Raw genomic sequence first — 22,184 nt, 5'->3', positions numbered from 1 at the left:
ACCGGTGCAGTCGGCCACCAGGAGTTGTCCCAGTCCGAGGGGGTGGATCCGAGGATGAGGACTTCCGTCTTGTCCGAGTTTAGCTTCAGTCGGCTGGTTTTCATCCACTCGCCGACGGCTTTCATTCCTTCGTGGAGGTTGGTTTTGAAGATGTGGGGGTCCTTGGTGAGGGAGAGGATAAGCTGGGTGTCATTGGCACAGGAGATGATGTTGAGGTTGTGTAGTCGGGCGACGTGGTTGAGCGGTGCCATGTAGATGTTGAACAGTGTTGGGCTGAGGGTTGAGCCCTGGGGCACGCCGCAGATGATCTTGGTGGCTTCTGAGCAGAAAGGGGGAGGCGGAGGCTCTGGGTTCTGCCGGAGAGGAAGGAGGTGGTCCAGTCCAGGGCCTTCTCTTGAATCCCAGCGTCGTGGAGGCATGTGCGTAGGGTGCGGTGGCAGACAGTGTCGAAGGCGGCTGATAGGTTCTGGAGGATGAGGGCCGTGGTTTCTCCGCAGGGCTCTGATGTCATCAGTGGCGGCAATGAGGGCAGTTTCGGTGCTGTGGTTGCTGCAGAACCCGGACTGGGACGGGACCAGGATGCTGTTTTCCTCGAGGTAGCGAGTCAGTTGTCTGTTGACGGTCTTCTTGATGACATTTGCCAGGAACGGGAGCAGGGAGATGGGCTGGAAGTTCTTGAGGTCCTTGGGGTCCAGCTTGGGTTTCTTCAGTAGGGAGTTGATCTCTGCGTGCTTCCAGCTCTCTGGGAAGGTTGCGGTCTCGAATGAGAGATTGATGACGTTACGCATGTGTGGTGCCATGTTGGTGCTGGCTTTGTTGAAGATGTGGTGAGGGCACGGGTCTGACGGGGAGCCGGAGTGCACGGTGTTCATGATCTTGATGGTGTTGTCGTCGTTGATGTTGGTCCAGGAGAGCAGGGGATCGGTGCGGGTGGTGATCGTGGGGGTGGAGGTCTCAGTGGCTGTTGGGGTGATCTTGTCGTTGAAGCTGTCGTGGATGTCGGCGATCTTGCAATGGAAGAAGGTGGCAAGGGAATCACACAGATCTTGCAAGTGTGGGATGTCGTTGGAGTTGGAGCTGGGGTTGGAGAGTTCCTTCACGATGCTGAAGAGCTCTTTGCTGTTGTGTGCGTTGTTGTCTAGGAGGTCTTTGAAGGAGGCCCTTTTGGCAGATCGGATGAGGTGATGGTGTCTGCGGGTGGCGTTCTTGGGGGCTGCGTGACTGCCTGGTGTCCGTTCACTGTGCCATTTCTTCTGAAGCTGAAGCTTTCGGCACATTTGCTTGGAGGCCTGGAAGTCTTCAGTGAACCAGCTGGCTTTCTTGCAGGTGTGACTGTTGGAGGGTTTCTTGTTCGTGGCGAGGGTGTTGGTGTAGTGGTTGCACTGTTTGGTTGACACATTTGCCTTTCTCGCTTTCCTCACAATACACAAAGGTACAATGAGTATGTTTAGTTTGGGAGAATCGCCCATTGTGGTAGGCTCCTAGTATTGAGAATGTATTTTCTACCCAGTTACTAATGTTTCCCTCATTATTCTTCACCCTACCACTATAACACACAGGGGCGGACACCACATGGCCTTTAAGGCACGGGCAGAAAAACCACGCTGTGTACATATCACACTTCAAGCTGGTAACAATCTCTGACATCCAGTATCTTACCCTCAACCTTCACGGCATGCACACTTTTAGGAAGCAATATGCTATCTACTCCTACATCAAGAGACAGAAGGCACAGAGAGCTTTCCTGCAAGAGACACACATCGTGACAAACAAATTAGTCCACTTGTGGAGGTGCTGGTTAGGGGTATAATTTGTGCCACAACATACTCCGCATACGTTAGGTGGTTGTGTCACTGTGGCTTTGTCCGAGTACCCTTCCAAAAAACTACAAAGAGGCTGACAAAGATGGACGTTATGCCCTCTTAGAGGGCCGTATTGATGGACAGCCCATCCTCCTGGGCAGTATCGATGCGCCCAACAATGACCAGTGATCGTTCTAGGACACCATTTCAACCACCCTTGCTCGTAGCACAGCGACACTGTGGGTTCTGGGTGGATACTATAATTGTGTCCTGGACCTTGATTTGGATAGGTACCATCCTCCATTACCTCACTCCCCCCCCACATACTCAGAAAGAACGCTTTTGTACCTGGGTCCACCACTGAGCACTCACAGACATGTGGCACTCTCGCCACCCCACATCAGGGCACTGTTCCTTCCATTTAGTCCCACACAATCTCTACATGCGTCTTGAAAACTTCCTTTGCTCTCCGACACTGGTATGTTTGCTACGGCATACAGAGTATCTGTGTAGGGTAGTATCAGACCACGAAGCACACATTATGGACCTTAGATGGGCACCTCTCCTACCCACCTAACCCCGCCTGGCAGCTGCCACAGGACCGCCTTGAAGATCAGGTCTTCCAGAAGTACAGATGGGACATCGGTCATTGGTTTAAAGCAATGCACAAGGCACTATAACAGCAAGAGTGCTCACCAGACATGGAAACATAAGGGATGCTGGTATCTGGTTTAACAAAAAACACACAATTGATGGACGGAAGGCTGAACAAATCAAAACATTCACCCCCAGTCAAGAGATCTGGGTTCAATCCATCATTCTTTTGCTCACTATGCCACCCCAGTTTAGACCCGGCCATATGCAAATCAGTCTAGACCCTGTGCCTCATGGGAACAGTCCAGACCAAACTGCCAAGCCAGGTCCGCCCTGATCCCCAAACAAGCATCCTATGACCAGTTTAGGGGTTTCATCCCTCTTCAGCCAGGATGGCTTGAATCTAGGGGCACAGTGAGCCCAGGACCCACGTCTGGGCATAACTGGCGCACTTAGGGCGAGGATGCAAAAGACACACAATTGATGGACGGAATCAGAACAAATCTCTTGATTGGGGGAGAATGTTTGCATTGTCAGCATTCCGTCCATCATTTGTTTGCTGTAACACTTTTCGCCCTAAGTGGGATGGGTATGGCCAGACGTGGGTCCCTTGCTTGCTGTGCCACTGGATTCAAGCTAGCCTGGCTGAAGAAGGGTGACATACCCTGAAACTGGTCCCAGGGTACTTGTTTCCGGTTGATCCTAATTCGGGGGTCAAAAGCAGGGATTCCACTGGATCAAGTTATTTTTCGTTACCATCAGTACAGATTTTTCAGGTGGTGGAACTTCATTCAGTCCCGGATATAAAGCATGGTATTTGGAAAAAAAATGCCTTGGATTCCATGGTGTGGTCAATGGTGAACATCAGCTGCATATTGTATGCATAATTTAATATTTTCGCGTTTTGCTTCTGAAGGGAGTGTATTCAGGGACGAATGTAGAGGTTAAACAAGTGGGGGATGAGGTTGATCCCAGAAGTCCAAATGAACCTTGATAGAGCGATAAGAGGGAGAGAGACTGACAGAGCCGTTCCCTGAAAAAACAGAAAAACAGAGGGCAGAAAAATTAGCCCAAAAAGAAAAACGAAGGGTGGAAAAACGAGCAAAAAATGGAAAAACAGAGGGCAGAAAAACAAGCAGAAAATACAAAACAGAGGGCAGAAGAAGGGAAACCAGAGAGCAGAAAATGAGCAAAGGAGACACAAAAAGAGGGCAAACAATCCAAGCAGAAAAGACAAAACAGAGGGCAGAAAATTAAGCAGAAAAGGCAAAACAGAGCAGAAGAGTTTAAAACAGAGGGCAGAAAAACGAGCAGAAAAAGGCAAAACAGAGGGCAGAGAAATAAGCAATAAACGGAAGCAGAAAAAAGAGCAGAATGTACAAAACAGAGGGCAGAAAACAGGCAGAAAAGGCATAACAGAGTGCAGAAAAACAGGCACAAAAATGCGAATGAGAGGGCAGTAAAAGGAGCAGAAACAGGCCAAACAGAGGGCAGAAAAAAGAGCAGGAAAGGCAAAACAGAGAAAAAAATGACGGGAGGAGGCAGAAATAGAGGAGAGAAGGTAGATAGGCAGCAGAGGGTAGCAGACTGTGGGCAAGCTGGACAGGGGAACGGTGGCAGGGGAAGCTGGCATGAGGACCTGCTCTTCCTCCCTTAGGATCAGCCATAGTTTTTGCCTTGTAAGTGTGTGTATACTTTATTTGACTGTACCCAGTGAGATGGTCACTTGGCTGCCTCTACACCAATGGGTAACCTAACCAAAGACGCGTTGGAGGCATTCACCCAGAGTTGACATCTTTGTCACTGGTTTGGTCATAATCAGAGTGGAGACCCCCATGTGTATAAGTTTGGTTACCCTCAGGCCCCCGCTCATGTGATATTCTTTTTCTCATGTACTGTAACAGCATTCATGAGCATAATGCCAATGGGGCCCATACATTGCTTTCTTCACAGCATGCTGCGTGTTGTCACTGCATGATAGTGGTCCGTCAGTGAGATATTTGAGGCTGTTCTTGTTGATTGGTCAGCTTTCCTAGCCTAACAGCAGTCCATCCATGACTTCCTGTGGGTAACTGCGCCAAAATACTGACTATCCCTCGCATAATTCTGTCAGTCCTTCACCGTCTGTGGACACTCTGATATCTCGCTTCTCCCTGACAAGATTGGGATGAACTCCGTGGCCAAATGATGGCTACCTCTTCCGTAAGGTGATGACGATAAATGTACAAGAAAGGCATATGCAAGCCGTCCATGTGTAACAAGAGTATATGTGAGTAGAACTGATGTTTGAGGATCTAAAATATATTCACTCAAAAAAACATGTTGTCATCTCGGGGCAAAATACTTTTTTCCCCTTTTGAGGAAGTTGAGCTTATTCAACCAAAATGAAAAGCTTGGGCCCGATTCACAACTAACTTAAGACAAAATCCTAAACTTACTACCATTTTCGTATTCACAGAATGAACTTAAGACCAAATCCTAAACTTACTACCATTTTCGTATTCACAGAAGGAACTTACTCATTTTGGTATTCACAGAAGTTAGGAGTCCTAACTTTAGGACTCCTAAATGCCTTCTGTGAATACCGAAAGTCTTAAAATTAGCATTTTTCTCAGTTTAGTAGAAGTAAAGTTAGGAGTACTAAAGTTAGGAGTCCTAACTTCTGTGAATACCGAAATGAGTAAGTGCCTTCTGTGAATACCAAAATAGTAGTAAGTTTAGGATTTTGTCTTAAGTTAATTCTGTGAATCGGGTCCCTGGTATTTTAATGTAAAATAACATTATTTTCGGAAATGGGCAAGCTGATAACATTGGACAAAATGTATATTTAAAAATGATATTTGATCAATAAAGTATTGAAAGACTTATTGCTTATGGGGATTCACTAGTGCCAGAAGGCACTTGCTGCCATGTTTGTTACTTCATGAATTTCATCATCTATATTAATATAGCCTTATAGCCCCCCGTAGAGGGCTATACCGGCTATTAAAGGCCCTCTCCATCGTTAAAGGCCACGAGCCGAAGGCGAGGGCCTTTAACAAGGGAGAGGGACTTTAATAGCGGTATAGCCTATCTACGAAGGGATGTAAGGCTATTAGAACATTCTGCCACTAGAGGGCAGAATGTTCTAACAAAAAAAAACAAAGCCTTATGGGAGCGCGAGGGGATTGGAATCCCCTCAGGCTCCCTGAAGCCTTTGTTCACAGCCAGAGCTGTGAACAAAGAAACATTGGAATGTTGGTGCTCCGGGCTTATATCAGCCATTATAAGCCCGGAGCATTCTAATGTTTTCAATGGAGCTCCCAACATTCCAATGTTCTAATCCTGCATCTACGATACTATTACTGCTGCTTTTGAAAGCATGAGCACGTATTATTAGTGTAACGTGGCTGCTTCTGATCATGCGATTCATATGTAATGCACCAGTAGAGGGCATGTATGAGCCGCTCGCTCTGCACCTGACTGTGAAATATTTCATAACATATGGGGCCAGGTTTACTAATCTTTCACGCAACGCAGCAAGGCAACACTGCGTTGCGTGAGAGGAAGAGAGCAGAAATGCGCCATATTAACTAACATGTGATGCCCTTCGGCTCTCGCCGTGCCTTGTCACGCTTGTGGCAGCCGAGCACCAGCGCAGACACCCTTGCGCCACGACCCGAGGCTGCGTGATGCGCTCAGAATAGATTTTGTACAGGAAGGGACACCGTCCTGCACGAAAACGACTCTCAGAGGCTGATTCCTCTTTGCTTGCTTGCTGCAGAATGCAGTCCACATGCAAAGAGGAAGTAAAGAGGGAAAAGAAAGATATTTTTCCTTGTTCTGCCGGCCCCAGTAAGCGCACCAATTTGGCACGACCCGAAGTTTATGGTGTTCAGTATATCTGAGTTTGCAACAAAACTTATGGGTGAATGCCCAGGAACGGCCATGCTCCACCATAGAGCATATTATCAACGCAATGTAACACAAAGCAACACAAAGCGGACTTTGCGTGGCTTAGTAAATCTTACAATGCGTTTTGCACCGGGACTGCGTCAAAAAAGTGACACAACCCCAAATTAGAATGTTTCGTAAATTTGGACCTCGGTCCGTTCACCCTAGCCCTTTCATGAAGATTCCTACTCATCAGTTGCAAGTGTGAATCTACTCAAAACAGCTGAATGGGAAAATGAAGTTAAGTTTCATGCTAAAAATATTTTGAAAACTAATAGGAAAAATCCACTGTTCTGCTGCCATTTTTCTAAGTTATTTTGGGCAGGGGGAGTCCCGGCACCCATGTGGAAATTATGGCTTCTCTCTCACATTCCAAAATGATTGATATATTTCATTACTGCCTCATTTTAGGGCTTTGTATTCTTAGCCAATTTGTTTTTATTTACATGCTATTTTATAAGTCAGAGCTTACATACAACACTGTGCTCCCTTCACTCTCCCGCCAAGTCCAGTTTGATGCTCTTTTAAGTTTAGCCAAAGTTCAGCCACTAGTCCAGAGCAGTGAAGAACTGAGCTCTGAAGCAACACAAACTTTAAAAAGTGAACCTTCCAAGGGACTTGAGGTACAGATAACATGTGCAGGAAAACATGCTGAGTAGGTTAAGATGTTGGAAAGAGGAGCAGGATGTCACAGGACTAATGCACCAGGGAGGTTGGACACTACACCGTTGACCATCATTGGTCGCCAAACTCCTCCCACATGGGAGCGGGAGCATGGACCATGTACCGTGGACTCTCCGGCACCAGAGTCTGAAGATTCTCAGTACTCACCTGAGATGTACATGTAGTCTCCGTGCACGGCGCCCGCGTGCCCATAGTGTGGCTCGTTTAACGGGGAGGTGAAGGTCCACTCGTTCCTTGAAGGGTCGTAGCGTTCCACGGATGCTGCACAGGCAAAGAGAAGGAGGGGGCCATGGTCACTTAGGAGCTTTGTAAAAATAAGGTCATCGCCATTCAGAAAGTTACTTACAAGATACAATGTACACCCCTTGCTATCCTAGATGAAAAGGCACCTACAAAAGGGCAAGTCAAATGCAGTTGAGGAAGCCTATAGCCCTCATCTCTTCCCCTAATACTGTAGTCAAAATACACCCAACTCTACTCCAACCAAGCCTTGAAGTAAGTCACACACCACACACGCTACTCACAGGAACTGCAAAGGAAATATGTACAAATCAATGGAGGCAGATAATAATACTACCAGCACGAACAAAGCCCAACAATTGAAAGAAAACTTAAATAAATAAATGGAAAGAGCCTGGTCATATACACACTGAATAAACCCACACACATCACATTGTATATATGTAAAAAAATTATTAGTGAGAGAGGTTTTTCCTAGAAGGGCATCGTAGAAGCCAACCTTCCCTCATCCGTCATCAGCAATAGAGGTGCCTCGTAGAAGCCAACCTTCCATCATCCATCATCAGTGATGGATGTGTCTCCTAGAAGCCAACCTTCCCCATCCATCATCAGCAAGGGAGGCGCCTCCTAGAAGCCAGCCTTCGCTCGTCCATCATCAGCGAGGGAGGCGTCTCCTAGAAGCCAGCCTTCGCTCGTCCATCATCAGCGAGGGAGGCGTCTCCTAGAAGCCAGCCTTCGCTCATCCATCCTCAGCGAGGGAGGCGTCTCCTAGAAGCCAGCCTTCGCTCATCCATCCTCAGCGAGGGAGGAGGGATCCTAGAAGCCAGCCTTCCCTCATCCATCAACAGCAAGGTAGGTGCCTCCTAGAAGCCAGCCTTCGCTCTTCCATCATCAGAGAGGGAGGCATCTCCTAGAAGCCAGCCTTCGCTCATCCATCATCAGCGAGGGAAGCGCCTCCTAGAAGCAAGCCTTCGCTCATCCATCATCAGCGAGGGAAGCGCCTCCTAGAAGCCAGCCTTCGCTCATCCATCATCAGCGAGGGAGGAGCCTCCTAGAAGCCAGCCTTGGCTCGTCCATCATCAGCGAGGGAGGCATCTCCTAGAAGCCAGCCTTCGCTCATCCATCATCAGCGAGGGAAGCGCCTCCTAGAAGCAAGCCTTCGCTCATCCATCATCAGCGAGGGAAGCGCCTCCTAGAAGCAAGCCTTCGCTCATCCATCATCAGCGAGGGAAGCGCCTCCTAGAAGCCAGCCTTCGCTCATCCATCATCAGCGAGGGAGGTGTCTCCTAGAAACCAGCCTTCCCTCATCCATCATTAAAGATGGAGGTGCCTCCTAGAGGTCAACCTTCCCTCGTCCATCAACAGCAAGGTAGGTGCCTCCTAGAAGCCAGCCTTCGCTCTTCCATCATCAGAGAGGGAGGCATCTCCTAGAAGCCAGCCTTCGCTCATCCATCATCAGCGAGGGAAGCGCCTCCTAGAAGCAAGCCTTCGCTCATCCATCATCAGCGAGGGAGGCGTCTCCTAGAAGACAACCTTCCTTCATCCATCCTCAGCGAGGGAGGAGGGATCCTAGAAGCCAACCTTCCCCATCCATCATCAGCAAGGGAGGTGCCTCCTAGAAGCCAGCCTTCGCTCATCCATCATCAGCGAGGGAGGCGTCTCCTAGAAGCCAGCCTTCCCTCATCCATCAACAGAGAGGGAGGCATCTCCTAGAAGCCAGCCTTCCCTCATCCATCAACAGCAAGATAGGTGCCTCCTAGAAGCCAGCCTTCGCTCTACCATCATCAGCGAGGGAGGCCAGCCTTCGCTCATCCATCATCAGCGAGGGAAGCGCCTCCTAGAAGCCAGCCTTCGCTCTTCCATCATCAGAGAGGGAGGCTTCTCCTAGAAGCCAGCCTTCCCTCATCCATCAACAGCAAGGTAGGTGCCTCCTAGAAGCCAGCCTTCGCTCATCCATCATCAGCGAGGGAGGCCAGCCTTCGCTCATCCATCATCAGCGAGGGAAGCGCCTCCTAGAAGCCAGCCTTCGCTCTTCCATCATCAGAGAGGGAGGCTTCTCCTAGAAGCCAGCCTTCCCTCATCCATCATCAGCGAGGGAGGAGTCTCCTAGAAGCCTGCCTTCCCTCATCCATCATCAGCGAGGGAGGCGTCTCCTAGAAGCCAGCCTTCCCTCATCCATCAACAGCAAGATAGGTGCCTCCTAGAAGCCAGCCTTCGCTCTTCCATCATCAGCGAGGGAGTTGCCTCCTAGAAGCCAGCCTTCCCTCATCCATCAACAGCAAGGTAGGTGCCTCCTAGAAGCCAGCCTTCGCTCATCCATCATCAGCGAGGGAAGCGCCTCCTAGAAGCCAGCCTTCGCTCTTCCATCATCAGAGAGGGAGGCATCTCCTAGAAGCCAGCCTTCCCTCATCCATCAACAGCAAGATAGGTGCCTCCTAGAAGCCAGCCTTCGCTCTTCCATCATCAGAGAGGGAGGCATCTCCTAGAAGCCAGCCTTCGCTCTTCCATCATCAGCGAGGGAGTTGCCTCCTAGAAGCCAGCCTTCCCTCATCCATCAACAGCAAGGTAGGTGCTTCCTAGAAGCCAGCCTTCGCTCATCCATCATCAGCGAGGGAGGAGCCTCCTAGAAGCCAGCCTTCGCTCTTCCATCATCAGCGAGGGAGTTGCCTCCTAGAAGCCAGCCTTCCCTCATCCATCAACAGCAAGGTAGGTGCTTCCTAGAAGCCAGCCTTCGCTCATCCATCATCAGCGAGGGAGGAGCCTCCTAGAAGCCAGCCTTCGCTCTTCCATCATCAGCGAGGGAGTTGCCTCCTAGAAGCCAGCCTTCCCTCATCCATCAACAGCAAGGTAGGTGCTTCCTAGAAGCCAGCCTTCCCTCATCCATCATCAGCGAGGGAAGCGCCTCCTAGAAGCCAGCCTTCGCTCTTCCATCATCAGAGAGGGAGGCATCTCCTAGAAGCCAGCCTTCCCTCATCCATCATCAGCGAGGAAGGAGTCTCCTAGAAGCCAGCCTTCGCTCTTCCATCATCAGCGAGGGAGGTGCCTCCTGGAAGTTAATCTCTCCTTCCATCCTAGAATAGAGGTATTGTTTGCCAACAGGATCTCCTCGTCCCTCCGTTGTAAGAAGGAAGCATTCCTTGGCGTCAGCCTCTCCTCAGCCGTTCATACGAGAGAGAGGTATTCATTGAATCGTGGACCTGGTCTAGGTGACTATACCAAGGTCTGGGGTCTGTGTGTCACCCGCAACTAAATAGCCGCATTAGGCCTCTACCAGAGATGTTGAACAATGACCCAGATATAGGGCAACAACATCACAGTGTTGTGCTGTGGAGGCATATTTAAATGCTGCAAGAACCATAGAAAACGGTTTTTTACCATGACTAACCCTCTCTGGTGCCGCTGGGGATCCTTGGCTAAAGACACACAATTGATGGACGGAATGCAGAACAAATCAAAACGTTCACCCCAGTCAAGAGATCTGGGTTAAATCCATCGTTCTTTTGCTCACCATGCCACCCCATTTTAGACCCAGCCATATGCAAATCAGTCTTGACCCTGTGCCTCATGGGAACAGCCGAGCCCTAACTGCCAAGCCAGGTCCTAGGACCGGTTTCGGGATTTCACCCCTCTTCAGCCAGGATAGCTTGTTTCCAGTGGCACAGCGAGCCCAGGACCCACGTCTGGACTTACCTGGCGCACTTAAGGTGAGAAAACAAAAGACACACAATTTGCTGTCACAGGTTGCACAACAGGATGGCAAAGTTGTCTGCTGACCAGTTTGAGAGCGCCAGCAGACAAACATCAACAGGATCTCTTAGAGTGAACCTCTCAGTCCTTCGCGAAGAAGATTCATGTGACCAGAGCAGACATCGAGACCCATCACCCTCAAACCCAACTAGGCACAGCTACACAACAGACTATTTAACTAAGAGGAGTTCATGAAGAAAGCTATACATACTAGACCCGATCAACACTCAACTGAAGACGTCGTCTACTCCTACAGATGAGAAACACGTTGAATATCCTCATTATAAATAATGTTAACACTCATCCCCTTAAAACTGGCCATGTTCAACTAATCCTCAAAAAGTTGAATACCAAGTTCAAATTAGTAGCAAATACAACCTACTTAACATCCTCAAATATTGTGTTACCAGCAGAATTAAGGAACTCCTCAATAACCATCACCTTCTGCGTCATCTCCAATGCACGTCCCTTGCGGTCGCAGCACCAAAGCTACACTTCTCAAGGACGGTGACGACGCTCTGCCCTTTTCCAATGCAACCCTTGCCTGTAAGTACTACTGGAACTATCCTCATGATATTGGTATCTCTTTCTTTAATGAGAGGAAGTGTTTTTAGAACATGATCCTGAATGGATCCAATCTTATCTTATAAAGGGATTGAAGTCACTAACACTGGCCGAGAATCCTACTCACACCCGTGCCCCAAAGCTCCACCCCTATATTCTTTTGAATGCACAGATTAAACCACAAACTGATCTACTACATACATGTGGTATCCACCATTACTGTGATGACACGCGTCTCTAGCCAAGAATTGACCACACCCTGACCACTTGCATTTGAGATACTATTATGCATGAGCCAAATAAAATCTAAACTGAACCCACAAAAGACGTTGGGCGTCCACCTCTTCCTGACTCAGAAACTGATCCCACCTTTAGCTTTGAATGAAAACACGAGCACTTAGTCCTTTTACCAAAACTTGTCACCTCTGCAAAGTCCCTCAAATGTAATATTGACTCCAAGCTCAGCCCGAACACGCATGTGGAGTCCAACGCAAAGAATGTCAACTATCAAGGGAGACCGGTACGAAATATCAGGCCCTTCCTCCCAAGAGCTGACCGAAAAGCCTCCAGTTGAAGCCAGCCATGGTTATTGCCCATTAAAGAGGTTCTACACTCCTTGTCCAGAAAACTCCCAGAATATCATGAACGACATGTCGGCCAGTGTTTCATAGGATGATATTTCTGCCCTTAATATTCTGACATAAACATTCTGCCTGGGTTATGTCAGGTGTTGGGACACAAACCAAGGTGCTCAGACTGTCCTGACTCCCTTGGTTGGCCACCACTAGGCGTGTGCTGCATCTACAAGACAGCATGCTTCTCAAATGAAGCATTACAGACACCCTCACACCTGGCACAAACTCTCTATCTCTGGTGGCAGTAGAACTTCAAGAGGTGAAACATCCTTACACCTGGAGGTTTCTTACTCCAAGAAAAAGGAGGTCCAGTTATAAGCGGTCGTTCGCCAACCGTTCCACTAAGATAAGGAACATTTTCCAAGCCAAACTAGACCAGCTCCTTCCCTGAGACAATTCAAGAAACCCTTCAGACTCAACCCACTGAGCTGCCACATCCCCTCCTACATCTGCCGACTCTATGCTCCCTGAGCAATAAACTCTTACACGTAGACTACTCCTACCTTACTTTAGCCTTATATTTTGCCACTTTCAACTCAGTTGTCACTGCTACAAATGTTCAACTACCTGTTGTGTTCTTTATTCACCTTTCTTTTGTAGTGTATTTTCCTTTGTATTTTTTACTTGTCTCTATTAAGGTTTGTGAAACACACAGTCCCTTTTTTTGTGGGTCTAATTCGCACTATATAAAAATGCTTACACAAATAAATAAACCCTTCACTCAGAGACACACTTCTATGTCCTATAAAGTGCCCCTAAGCCCAAACACATGTAGTGTAGAAACCCAGTGTTCTCTGAGTGGGGCCCACTGGTAACTGGTGCAAGACCTCCAAGAGAAAAAGGCCATCAGCGGGATGGTGGAATGGAATTACTTCTGCTCGCTACCACCTTAGACTGAGTTTACTGACCTGAAGAAGGCCTAATTCAGCGCCACACCAACGGCCCTCATAGTCGCTCCCTGGGGTTATATAAATCTAAAATCACCTGAAAGACAAGGTGCATCAGACATGGTGGGTACCTATCTCTCCAGTCATGTTCCTGCCTCCGGCAGCGTAAAGATGCCCCTTCAAAGCGCTCAGGTGGAAGAAGGTTCTCGTCTCATTGAGCGATGCCAACTGGCGCCACTTGTTGAAGCGCGGGTCATAGCGGAAGGTGGTGTCCACGGCGGTCTTTCCTTTGGTGTCGTAGGTGCTTTGCCCGCCAACCACGTACAGGAAGTTGCCAATCACTGCTACGCCATGCTGGTAGCGAGGGGCGTCCATGGGCTGCAGGGCCTTCCACATACGCGTCTTCATGTCGAACAGCCGGAGCTCCTTGCTTACCACCAGCTGTTGACGCATGACCCCGCCAAGGGTGACGAGTTGGGTAGCATCCGAGCGGATAGCGGTGCGCTCGCTTTGCATCATGGGCTGCATGTCTGGCAACATTTGGTAGTTGGAGGCCTCCAGAAGCAGGTTGAGGCAGGCGGTGTCAGCCTTAAGGTAGCCAGGTTTCTGGGCAATGTCCACTAGCTCCTGGGGGGTCAACAGCGGGAAGCGGATCTTACTCATCAGCTTGTAGGTGTACTGCTTGTGCGACTCGTCCTGGGCGAGCCAGGCCTTGGCGGCTCTATACAGGTCAATTTCCGCGCAGCCCTTAAGGCTGTCGCAGCTGAAGATGTGTGCCAGCTGCTCCGCGGACAGCTTCAGGTACTCGCCGCTGGACAGGAAAGATGAGAAGTTTAGCCGCAGGAAGTCGGTCATGCAGTCTTCAAGTTGGCCAAGATGGTAGGTGTTGGCGATGGAACTGACCTCCATGCAGTTTTCCAGAGTCACCTGCAGGCAGAATTTGAGATGACAATTAGGAAATTAAACATGAGAGCAATCTTGTTATCTGTTGCCACCCTGTAGAATAAATACCCCAGTGCTGAAAACTGCTCTGGGTGACATTCCATTGAATTGATTTTTAGCCTATCTGTGCTAGAAAGGGCACCATATGCAAATCAGCCTTGACCCAACCCCCAAAAAGGCAATGTAGCTCTGGTTCTCAACCTTTGAGTTATGGGGGCCCCCACTTAATCATTACTGGCACCAGGGGAACCCCACTGAATCATTATTGGAATTCGGGGACCCCTCACAAGTCATTACTGGAAACCGGGGACCGCGCCCTAAACATTGCCGATGATTTGAATCGCAAAACAGTATGCAAAAAATGCAGAAAAAAAGCATTCATCAAACAAACGCACATATGAAGCCACAATTTATTTAATTTGCGAGCACATAATAAACACATAATACAAAAAATGAACATTTTAATATGAAGGTTGAAGCTTTTCTACACTTAATTGAGTCCACTCATCGTCCATAGTATATTCTGTCTGATGCACCTACACTGCTCCAGCGAATCAGTCTGAGGGTACTAATTTAATTTTTAGCCTCCAATGTCAAATCCCTTCACATTTACAGTATGTTTTAAAATTTTCAAATGTACATTTAGCTTCTTTATATGCATACACTATATTAATCTGTTAATATAGCCTTATAGCCCGCCGTAGAAGGCCATACCGGCTATTAAAGGCCCTCTCCAGCGTTAAAGGCCCCGAGCTGAAGGCGAGGGCCTTTAACAAGGGAGAGGGACTTTAATATCCCGTATAGCCCATCTCCGAAGGGCTATAAGGCTATTAGAACATTCTGCCACTAGAGGGCAGAATTTTCTAACAAAAAAGAACAAAGCCTTATGGGAGCATTAGGGGATTGGAATCTCCTCAGGGTCCTTGAAGCCTTTGCTCACAGGCATAGCTGTGAACAAAGAAACATTGGAATGTTGGAGCTCCGGGCTTATACCAGCCATTAGAAGCCCGGAGCACTCCATTGTTTTCAATGAGGCTCCAAACATTCCAATGTTCTAATATTATTTAATTTTCTAAGTATTTGCAGACCCCCTGAGGAGGCTTAGCACACCCCCCCCCGACGTCCCCGGACCACATGTTGGGGACGGATATGGTACATTGCAGTGCGATGAATTACATTGCGTGCTTTTATAACACGGTTGTTACAACGGCCGCGTTGTTAGTATGCGATGCATTTACATCGCAAGTCATTACACCGACTTGCACTAGGGGGCGCTCCAGTTTGTGGAACATTAGGAAAGGTGATGGAATTCATTTCCAATACCTCAGTGCCCCCTAGTGCAAGTCATTGTAATGACTTGCAATGCAAATGCATTGTGCACTAACAACGCGGTTGTTGTAACAACCACATTGTAATGGTACAGCGATGTAATCACAGCTTTGTAAACGCTGTTTCCTGTTCGGAACCACTGGTCTAGCTCATGTTCCTGGGCATGTTCTTCTGCGTGGCAGCATAAGCCATAGAGAGGCACGTAAGCACCCCTAAACGCACCAGCCTCTTCTGTGAGGGGCAACCATGCACAGAGAGCTTGTGACGTGCATTAGAACTGAACCTTAACATGGAGGGAGGGGAGCTGAGAGAGGAAGGAAGTGTTGAATGCCCACTCTTGGCAATCATGAGATCAATAAAGGGTTCAGCTGATATAAAATGGTACTGCTGAGAGCTTAATTCTAAGGGAGGAGGCATGCCCACCTTCCATACTCACCCCCCAAAAGGATAACTCAGGTTTTCAAGCTGACACCCCACACAGGAGAGGGATCAGTCAAGTTAGGTAGACGGAATTTGCTTCCAAGTTCAAGTTCAAGTTCAAAATTTGTATAGCGCACTACTCACCCAGAGGGTCTCAAGGCGCTTGAGGGTGGGTGGTGATTTACTTATCGAAAATCCAGGTTTTTAGTTGCTTTCTGAAAGAGAGGTGGTTCTGAGTGAGGCGGAGGTGGGTGGGGAGAGAATTCCAGGTTTTAGCCGCTAAGTAGGAGAAAGATCTTCCCCCCATGGTGGACCTGTGGATGCACGGAATTGCGGCGAGGGCTTCCAGACACCAGGCTTCACACAGTGTAGAGCTAGCCATCAAGTAACGATGAACTCACAAGCTGTACCTGGAGAAAGCAGAACTCTCTCTCAGATTTGCCCGTTCAAGCCCTCGTACACTCGCACTTGGATGGTGCTAGTGCCCTGCCCATGGGCTGCTCCGCAGCGCCCCTCACGGGAATCCTACACACTGCAGCGCGTGTCATCAAGGGCTCAAAGGAATAGGATCACTGCACCCCAGCCCGATGGAGCTCATTGGGTCTCCTAGTCACCCTCACCATCTTCAAAACCAGCTGCATCATTTACAAAGCCATCACAACAAGCCCCCACCCCTTATCTTGCAGACAAGCTCAGCATCTCTAGTAGTTCTCTTAACACCTCAGCACCGTCCCTTGAAGTCCCCCATTACCCGCCCACCGCTGTTACCTGCACGGACCGGGGCTGTTCACACCTACATCCAGGACACCATCAGACTGGAGACGATGAAGTGTGAAAAAAGCAAGACACCAGGTCTTGTCCACCAGCCTTATCCATCTATGCTCAAGGATCTGGAACAACATTCCAATCTCCTTCAGGATTGTCTCAACACTGCTCCAATTTAGGAAAGAGTTACATCTCACCTCTTTAAAGAACACCACTTCACAATGCCGTCCGCAAACCAGCTCCCTCTCCTGTCACTCACTGACTAAGCTTGCCTTTCACCACGTACATCGCTCTGCTGCCATTTGGTAGGCCTGGGTAGTAAATTCCGCTCCGAATTTTTTGCTTGTTCGCGCTTTCAAAATGCGTGTTCGCGAGATATTACCCCACTGAGCACACAAACAGCGTTTGCGAACAGGAAAAAAGCATCGCGAAGGGATGGAACAAGCAATTCCGCGTATAAGTGGAATTTCTGCATGCACGCAGAGATTTCGGAGCTTTGCATAGCGAGACTAAGCAAATTCCGCCAATCCCTACCTTTTCCCTATCTTTTGGTAGGTGCGCGCTATAGAATACTATACACTTACGTAAATAGATCACCCCGCAGAGCTATCCCTCAGAGTTTACAAGCGTGGACCTCCTCCAGCAGAGTCTCCACGGCTCCTATCTCAATAGCAGAGCTATTTCTCAGCTTTCAAATATCTTACCACCGAGGCCCTGTAAAATGAGCCTCTTATTTTCCGTTTTTTTCAGGAGGTCACGTCTACTTGGCCCTCCCACTCAAGCTGCCCCAGACACAGTTTGGGTTTCTAGCGCTTCTTCGGTGAAGGGCAGTGTGAGTCTCTAGGCACAGTGACCTGGGGAGTCTCATCTGGGTATTGCTGCTCTCACTAGTGAAGCGCCACTGAGAGAAAAAATTAATTTGTGGGGCTGGTTTAGGGAGCACTTCTTAAAACACAGCAATCCCCTTTAGGTAGCATTCCATTCCATCTTTTTAAGCTCATTTGTGCCCTCATTGCACCTCACCGAAAACGCCAACATGTGTCTAGGGATGTTGTGTTTTGTTGTGTCAGCCATTCAGCTAAAATAGTCCATTGTGGAAGAGTGAGGCTGAGTGTGGCGTGATTGGTCCTCGTATGCAATGTACAGGAATGTAAATGTAAATGTACAGGAATTTATATAGCGCAAATCACCGAGCGGTTTCTAAGCGCTTGCTTAGGGAACCCGTCCTGGTATTCCCCTGTGAGATAACCCGGCAGGGTATCCACAAGGTGAAAGCCAGGCATCCCGCCGCGAGGGGCCGTTGTGGAGATTAAGCAAGCTATTGCCCAGAGTTGCAGAGTGTGAACCCGTGAATCGAGTAGGCACCGGAGCGAGAATTGTCGAGTCCATGGACATTTTAGGACTCAAGACCCTGCCGAGCCGGGAATTGAACCCCGGTCCCGGGCTGACCTCTGCTTCCAGGTCTGCCTCCTCTAACCAGTGAGCCACACTTCTCCACTCCACAATGGCGCGGACGAGATAATAACAATGATTCTGAGAGGCACAGAGAAAATGCACCAGTGGTAACTGCTGGCACAAACCTTATATTCTGAGTGGGAGGGGTCTGGCCAGGCTTAAGGCTCAAGCCTGCGCGCCCTGTGTAGGGCACGTGCTTGGTTGACAGCAAGCATGGTCGCGATTCAGTATTATGGGCTATTATCAATCTGATGTGTCTACAAGACCAGACTTTGGCGAATTTATCACCCAAAGACTACTTTAGTGATCCACATTTGTGAATGTGTCTGGCCCTGCGCACAAGAGACCAAGGTAAGGGTTCATAAACCTGAGCCATCTGAAGGATTTTGAGGCCCTGGGCCAAACCTATTTCGGGCCTCTGTTCCCAAAAACTTTGGATTAATGATCCATTTCCAGCAAAAACACACCTATTGATCATACTTTGACAGTTAAGCAATAGTAAAAGTAAAAAGACAAATGATAGGCATTTGCTGATTTAAAACGAGCATCCGTACCCTTTGACGCGGCTCCTTATCGCGAGTCGCCCTGGTACTGTCTCGAGCCACATTCAGCCCACAGATTGGCATGAAAGTGGAACGAGGGGTGGCCATGAATGAGGCGGTGGTATACCTGCAAACATTCTATGAACAAGAGAGTTGCAGGCAGTCATTACAACTTGAATATTTGAATTAATTAATGAGGGGCCCTATCATTAGCAAATAACAAGGGGCCCCTTTGAAAGGCGGGGCCCCGGACAGAGCCCACGTTGCCCATGCCTTAAAACATCTCTGCCATAAACACTTGCAGGTAAGGGACTTCTTAAAGTGAAACCGCTTTCTTTGATTGGTTACAGTCAGCCGCGGGGAGCAACACCCCAGTAACCGCCAGTGGAGGTGGGCGGAGCTGCAGATTGCAGGAGTGTACCACCAGACTTCCACCTCTGGACAAATAGAAGGTTTCACCCATGACATGTGAAATACTGAAGCAAAACAGTCTTTTCCAGGATTCTGTTCAGTGTTTGAGCTATTTTGATTGGCTGAGCATTTGAGCCAATGGGATTATTGGAATTGTTCTATGATATAGGTGCCTCCAAGCCCCGCCTTCCCATACTCCACCCCTTCAATGTCACCTTCTTTGCGTTCCACAATTAGCTCTTTATGCCACCGAAAGGCCCTGGACAGCCATCTGATGGTTAAGAGCTACAAAAGTCACTTACAATTGGTACTGGCCATTCAGACGTTCTTATGGACATCATTTCCTAGTTTTTATGGTCTGGGCCAACGGGGCAGCTGTTGCCAGACAATTATGAGAGAATCACCAGGAGAGGGGCTTCGACTCCACCCACCTGTCGGGAGCCAGGACCACATGCTTTGATAGGGCAGAAGTTGTGTGCTTCCACAAAACATTGCTTGCCGTCCACACAGCAGTGATCATTTTATTGACCCCGCTGCCAGAGGTTGAACTTTCAGGGGTACCTTGTTATGCTATTTAAAAGTCTTGCATAACTAGATCATTTATGGTGGTTTTTGTCTGGCAGCAGCACTGATGGGAGGAGGCAGTCGTTAACCTACATATATTTTTAGGACTGGTTTGTCAGTGCAACTGTCACCTGACTTTTTAACCAACACCAATATTCTACAGTCCTCTGGTTCCACCGAAAAATTACATATTCCCATGCTGTCTACCTGTAATGCCTTTAAAGCCAGACCTATTGGTATACACAATGCTTGTTTAAAAATTCACTTGCCTCCTGTGCACTAATACATGGACTGAGGGCCATATGTATCAAGGCCAAATGGGTTCGCCAACGCCGAAATTCACAGAATTTCGGCGTTTGCGAACTCATTTTCGCAAAATGGTATGTATGAAAGAATTTAGGTGCAAAATAAGGATTCGCAAAATTTGCCATTCCTTATTTTGCGATTGCATTTAAGGAATCGCAAATTTAGCGATTCCTTAAATGCAATGTATTAAGCAAAAAAATATTCCAAAATGCCCTTAAGGAATCGCAAATTACCACCAACTTCTAGTTGGTGGTAAGTTGCGATTTCCTTGAAAAATGCACATTTCAGCATTTTTCAAAGTGCCATGTGATGCACATACATGCCCTTAGGGCATGTATGTGCACCTCATGTGTACCCATGCTTATTTCAGGGGTGCAACAGGGTGTCCTTTGGACACCCCGGCACCCTTGAAATTATTCTCAATTTGCGATTAGCAAATTGCGGATCGCAAATTGAGAAAAAATTCCCATTCCTTCCTATGGGCCTCCTGGCCCATAGAAATGAATGGGAAAGTATTCCTTAATTGCGAATTTGCAATTAAGGAATATCAAGAAATCGCTAAAAAACTTGCGTTTTTCTTGATACATACCATTTTGCGATTCTGAAATAGTGATTTCTTAAAAATCGCTATTACAGAATCGCAAATTGGTTCCTTGATACATATGGCCCTAAATGCTTTCGGTGTGCACCGCCATTCCTTAGCAAACATTTCCAAAGCCAGCCCTGTGGGCTCTTTGTAATGAGCAGCTTTGGTGGCCTAAGTATGAGGATGTGTGTGCATGTGAGATTGTGTATCTGGAGAGTGTGGTCACATGCATTGGAGAGTGAGGGTGAAATGCAGAATAGTTATCCTGGTGAGTAGAATGTGTAATGTTTGAAAGGGGATCAGGCGGTTGTAAAAGGGTTTTTAGAACCAGGTGGACTGGCGAGCTGTGTGTGTGTCACTCTCCCATCGTGCACTCGCGTACTATAAGAAAGCACCTGTTTGAAGCACCTGCTGTGTGGCGGTGGACCAATCTTACCATATTTAACATAGAGAGTGCATGCACTTTACACTGGACAGCAGTGCTAAAGTGCCATGGGGCCTAAAACCACCAACACCATGTCAGAAAAAAGGCTAGGAGAAAGGCAAAAAGTTTAGGGATGACCCTGCAAAAAGGGCCAGGTCCAACACGGTGTTATCTTCAACACACTTTTGACAAGTGCAGCAGTGTGAGAGGTGTATGTCTCTGTAGACAAAAGTCTTCTGCTGGCCATGGGTCCTGGGAGTTTTATAATAGGTGGAATCGTCATCACCGGTACCTCCGGCTGTGATTTCCCTTAAAGTTCTAGACATCTGTGGTGATGCTTGGGTACCAGGTGTGCTCGGCTGTGAGCATTCCTAGAATGTTTGGGTTCAACACTGTGGCTGCTTCTAGGGGCAGTTGGAAGTTGGACACTGGTAGCTGGCCGTGTCCTTCTGCGCTCCTCAGTCCAATAAAGGGTTTACTTTAACCTGCGTCCAGTGCTTCTTTTCAACGATATCTATGTGCGTTGGTCACCTCAGAAGGTTTGTTTCAGTACCGTAGGGTGCCACTTGGGTGGACAGGGCAGCTTGAGTTTTACAGCGGGTACCCAGGTGCCATGGCAATATCGTGTACTGGGGTGGCAGAGTGGGCTAAAGAACGGTGATGGATTAAATCCAGATCTGTTGACTGGGTGTGAGTGTTTGATTGGTTCAGATGCTCCGTCCATCACCACCCCCTTTTGTACCGCTTTGGCCGCCATAAGTGTGGCAGGGTATGCTCAGACGTGAGTCCTTTGCTCACTTTGCCACTGGATTCAAGCAAGCCAGGCTGAAGACGGCTGGAATGCCAGAAACCGGTCCTCGGAAGGTAATTTCCGGTCCAGGGAAGACATGGCTTGGCAGTTCGGGCTGGACAGTTCCCATGAGGCACAGCGTCAGACTGATTTGCGTATAGCCATGTCTGAACTGGGGTGGCAGAGTGGGCTAAAGAACGGTGATGGATTAAACCCAGATCTGTTGACTGGGTGTGAGTGTTTGATTGGTTCAGATGCTCCGTCCATCACCACCCCCTTTTGTACCGACAGGAACAATGTCCAGCAGGGCGCTGCGGCCTTGACGTATGTCACTGAAGTCATAGTGATTGTGAAAAATGCAAGCGTCACACTGTCCCAAGTCTTGCAAACACCCACTCACAAGGAGAGTGGTAAGGATGTGGAATTTGAGTTTCACAAATATTTAAAATTTGTGCATCACCAAATAAAGTGCCTTGATTTTTCAAGCCGGGACTGGTGGCTCAGTGGACTAATGTGTCTGCTGCAGGGACCAGTGTCAGACCTCATGGTCACAGGTTCAAACCC

General features: G+C 48.3%; 1 protein-coding gene across 1 annotated transcript in view; it reads right to left on the bottom strand.

The window, feature by feature from the left end:
- LOC144772214 (kelch-like protein 13) overlaps nt 1–22,184 on the bottom strand; it is a 51,898-nt gene that overhangs the window by 7,993 nt on the left and 21,721 nt on the right. Inside the window, exons 4-5 of the mRNA XM_078656361.1 lie at nt 13,218–14,013; nt 7,161–7,274 (exon numbers count right to left, since the gene is read on the bottom strand). Of these exons, the coding sequence (XP_078512487.1) occupies nt 7,161–7,274; nt 13,218–14,013 (910 nt within the window). The remainder of the gene's footprint in view (nt 1–7,160; nt 7,275–13,217; nt 14,014–22,184) is intronic.

Source organism: Lissotriton helveticus, chromosome 8 (genome assembly GCF_964261635.1).
Source record: "Lissotriton helveticus chromosome 8, aLisHel1.1, whole genome shotgun sequence".
Taxonomy (NCBI): domain Eukaryota; kingdom Metazoa; phylum Chordata; class Amphibia; order Caudata; family Salamandridae; genus Lissotriton; species Lissotriton helveticus.
The sequence above is the reverse complement of the archived record's forward strand: the minus strand, read 5'-3'. Positions and strand labels throughout refer to the sequence as shown.